Below are 4745 nucleotides of genomic sequence, written 5' to 3' on the forward strand. Positions count from 1 at the left end.
AGGGTTTGGGCTCGGCCCCTTATGTCCAGTGAAGGGCAATCTCAATGCTTCAGCATACCAAGACATTTTGGACAATGCTATGCTTCCAACTTTGTGGCAACAGTTTGGGGAAGGCCCTTTTCTATTCCAACATGACTGTGCCCCAGTGCACAAAGCAACGTCCATACAGACATGGTTTGATGAGTTCGGTGTGGAAGAACTTGACTGGCCCACACAAAGCCCTGACCTCAACCCCATCGAGCACCTTTGGGATGAACTGGAATGGAGATTGCGAGCCAGGCCTTCTCATCCAACATCAGTGCCTGACCTCATAAATGCTCTACAGAATGAATGGGGACAAATTCCCACAGAAACACTCCAAAATCTTGTGGAAAGCCTTCCAACAAGAGTGGAAGCTGTTATAGCTGAAAAGGGGGACCAACTCCATATTAAAGTATATGTATTTGAATACAATCTCATTACAGTCCCTGTTGGTGTAATGGTCAGGCATCCGAATACTTTTGTCCATATAGTGTATGTGAAGCTTCTGATCATCTTTTATTGTGGTGAAACTGCGCTATCACAGGGGGTGACTAATGTTAATTGCCTTGTTGGATTGCCCTTTATAATGCATGTTACTGCACTATGTTTTGTCTCATTCTCTTGAAGATTATACAAATGAGTTTAATTACTATCATGATTGAGATTAACACATTATACACTATAATTTTATAAGTACTTGTATTAACAAGATAAATCTAGACTGAATGACTGTTGGCTCCACATGTTTCGTTCATGTTTTCCAGCCAGTCTGTTTCATCTGTTTCACTGCAGAAACTGCTGTGTCAGCAGCATCTCACCCTGCTTATTTGGGTTTGTTTGCGTCACTCAAAGCAAACATTATGTGCAGGCACGTCACTCAGCTTGGATTTGGGTGGCTGCCTTTCTCACCTGTGATTGGCACAAAAGCTCAAATGAAACACTCAGTGTTTGAGATTTATAAATGTATACCTGATATTTGCTGCCATTTAGCCAATCCATATGATATAAAGATTGATGACTTTGTGGAGGATTTTAACACAGCCTTCCTGATGGCCTCAGGCACAAGCATGATCAGCTTGTTTGTTTTCCCCAGTGCTGTGCATGCACTCTATACATTCACTTATCTGCCAAAAGACAGACTAGAATGAATCAACTGAGTTTGTACTTCTGTTCTCTTTAAACCACTGAATGTGCTCATTTGATGGAAAGGTCTGACATTAATACAAGCAATGAATTTATTCTTTGTTTGGGAACAGATCTGTAACATGCACAACACACAACAGTAAGTGGTAAATATGAATACTTCACAATCTTTACTGACCATGTGCTGAGCATGCATATCTTTAAAAGGGTTCTGCAAATCAGTGCACGGTCTAACAATGTGAAAGAATCTAACTCATGAAATATGGTTTTGCCTTTCCTACAAATCACGTTAAGTTCAGCATCCAGCTGGAGCAGCATTTGAACTCAGCGCAGCACTCTCAAGAACTGTAGAGGGAGGCCACATAGGTTCAATCAAGACAATGGGTAATTCAATAAGGTCACTACTGGTGGTAATTAAAGCCTATGTCATATCCCTCAAACACCATGGTTGGCGGTAGCCCTGGTGTAAACACTAGCTCAAGGTTAATCCAAGTGCATTAGAAACACATAGAAAAACAGACATAACTACCCTACGTACAGCAGATGCTGTTCAGGTTTCTCATAATCCACTTACTTATATTTTTATCTCCACAAATACTATTCCCCCCAATTTTGGGAATAGTATTTTCCTTATAATTCGAATCACTTTCAGTCAAAGTCTGATCAAGTTACTGTGTTTGCTAGCATTTTATTAACATTCTGCATTATGGGACTGGGGCTAGCAAAACGTTAATGACAACATTAACACAAGACAGTGAAAAAGTTCATCACAACACATTCTTTTTGAGAAAAATACCAAAATTCTCCTTTTCAGCTACATCGTGACGTCACTGGGTGTACTTTGCACTGCTGTTTGGTTCAATCTGGTGTTATCAAAGGAGTGGGTGTGGGAGGGGTGTGTTTAAACAGAAAGGTGAACGTTCCCTGAGTCAGACGTGCACGGACAACTAGACGCGTGTCTCTGCGAGTGTTTTCTTCAACACCGGTGTCACGGAGCGAATACCGAACTACCTACAAAGAAAGCAGGTAGACAACTGTGCAGCGTTCCGTTTGGGTAATTGGCATGCAAATTTCACTGTAAATCTTCAGGATGCAACCAACTACAGACGTAGACACCTCAAGAATTTTGGAAAAGGGGCCCGACTACCTTCGAAAGCAGATGGAGCTGGAAGGAGAATCCAAGGGGCGCCTAAGTGCCGTGGAGAGGCTGGCGGCGAGCAAACCAAAGTACGTAAAAAGTCAACAGGTGATCAATTCTAAGCAGGACCCGGTGGTCTCGTTCAGCTCGGCCTCCGGGAGCAGCAATGGGTCCTCCAACCCGAGTTCGAGACGGAGCATGAACAAGAATGTGAGGTGTAATCCAAACCAGGATGTCGACGGCCAAGGTGAGCGTGCACCGCCTGAAGTCGCCGACATGGTGCGTCGGAGCAGTTCCAAAAAACAACGACCCGATTCGCTCCTAATGTACCGACAGAAATGTGAACTGGTGAAAGTGTCGACGAATGAAAACGCTAAGGCTAGCTTGGTGCGGAGGCTTTTTCTCAACACCCTAAAAGACAAGACAATTACAGTGCCACAGGCAACGGTAAAGGAATGCGATCACGAAGAAAGAGAATCCGCATCGACAGAAAGTGTGACGCCTAACGCAAGGGGCCCACAAAAACTAGCACCAGATGTCAAAAGGAAACCGATGCACAACAGAGTTGAGGAAATTGGGGTGAAATGCAGGAAAGGAGTTGCCCGTTCACATTCGGATATAAGTTCAAGGTACTCCAGAAACTTCTCCGAGTTCGAGACGTTCTTCAAGTACTGTGGACTTGATGGGGACGTAATAGAGTCGTTGGGAAAAGAGAATTTTTCTGCACGTTCGGATGAACTCTCTTTGAAAATACGAAGTGTGAGTGTGTCAACATCAGATGACGGTTTCTCAAGGGAAAGTGGCGACAGCGACGGACTGCTTGAGGAAGAGTTGCATGAAAATATTCGCCAGGGGACTTCGGTAATTGAGCGCAATGCAAGAATTATAAAATGGTTGTACAGCTGCAAAAATGCCCAACAATCTGGGAAAGTATTACGTGATCTTGACTAAAATGGAGCATCTTACTGCGTATTGAGTTGACATGTTTGTTATATTTCATCTGTATATCTGCAATTTGTACATACATATACATATTTTCTACCTTAACGTTATTTTATAGTTTGGAGCTACTAACGTATGAAATTGAAACGGTAAAACACCTTTATCAATTAAGGTTGACTCTAGATGGAATGAACTACCTCCCAACACAAGAACTGTGCAATCTCTTATTACGCTACCTTTCATCATCTTTTTTTATACTGTTTGTTTATTACTATAGTTAATAGGCCTATTAACTATAGTAATATATCTTATAGGCCTACTCTAAAGTCTCACTGGAATATATGAATGAGTATCAGAGTATATGTTAAATGAATTAACAGAAATTAAATTTTGACTGAGTCAATTATATGCTGTACCCAGGTATACACGTGGCTACAGCTATTCGGTTCCTCGTTCGCCCGACTGTAACTGCTGTACTAATGGCTGCATTTTGCCAAAGGTTTCTGGAAAGCAAAGAGGCATTCCAGATACTTCTTGCCTTCGGATATGAAAAACAGAAGCGCAGCCGCAACCAACAGTTGCCTCCAACGCGACTGTCTTTCCTTTGTTATTGCGCAATAAGAGGAAAATTCCATTCTGTCCTTTATAATAATGTTAAACAGTTAGTTGGTGCAGTTACAATGCAGTAAGGAAGACCGAAAGGCCGGTGTCTTGAGTTTCATGGGGAGTGTGATCAAGTACATCTCGTGGTCGATGTATTATCTGTTTTGGTTGTTGAGTACTGTTAGCTTTTGTTAAACATTACAACTGACCTGTATTAGTTTATTATTTCAGGCTGGTACACATCTGTTCAAAGTATTTTACTGTTTGGTTCTCAAATGTGGATCAAGGTAACACCATAAACATTTGTTTAATAAAATGTGTAATTTACTAAAAGGCCATGCATGTGTTGGCAATAATACCATTATATAAAATATTTGCCATGACAGCATGATATTTGTACTATATTTTGAAGTTACAATGCAGCATGTTGTGTTATGTGGTTAGGGTGCCTGTTACAGTCACACATTGTAATGATCTGAAAGCTGATGTCATAGTAAAGTGATCTGGAATGGACATGTTTGGTGGCATGAATGGGGGCTGTCTTGCCTTAAGCACAATTCCAGTTGAGCAGTAGAAATGAACTTGTAATTCAGTCTGTTTTGAAGCAGTGAGCAGGTGAAAGGTCAGTGACTGACAGGAGTTGAATTACTTAATCATTCTTTTTGTAGTAAGACTGAGTAGATGTACTTCTCTTGTATGAAATTAAATCTTTTCTCTATCTGTAATTCTTTGCAAAGGCAATTAAGATTGAGACTGTTCAATGAGAATGTAAGATCCAGGAAGTTCCTTTCTCGGAAAACATAATTTACTTTACATTCCATTTAAACAGGCAAGCTACAAATACGTTTTCAGAGAACAGCTATTTTTGTCCTTTAAACAACAAACAGAAGTACCAGAT

General features: G+C 41.1%; 1 protein-coding gene across 1 annotated transcript; it reads left to right on the forward strand.

Annotated features, from left to right (window-relative positions):
- The first annotated feature begins 2104 nt into the window (after nt 1-2104).
- On the forward strand, nt 2105-4381 carry fam110c (family with sequence similarity 110 member C). The gene has a single exon (XM_036550394.1). The coding sequence runs from the start codon at nt 2255-2257 to the stop codon at nt 3251-3253; it is 999 nt and encodes a 332-aa protein (XP_036406287.1). The 5' UTR covers nt 2105-2254; the 3' UTR covers nt 3254-4381.
- Nucleotides 4382-4745: the final 364 nt, after the last annotated feature.

The sequence above is a fragment of the Megalops cyprinoides genome, chromosome 17 (genome assembly GCF_013368585.1).
Source record: "Megalops cyprinoides isolate fMegCyp1 chromosome 17, fMegCyp1.pri, whole genome shotgun sequence".
Classification (NCBI taxonomy): domain Eukaryota; kingdom Metazoa; phylum Chordata; class Actinopteri; order Elopiformes; family Megalopidae; genus Megalops; species Megalops cyprinoides.

Excerpts from the sequence above, each read along its gene's own strand:
- fam110c (XM_036550394.1), top strand. The coding sequence starts at position 2,255 with ATGCAACCAACTACAGACGTAGACACCTCAAGAATTTTGGAAAAGGGG.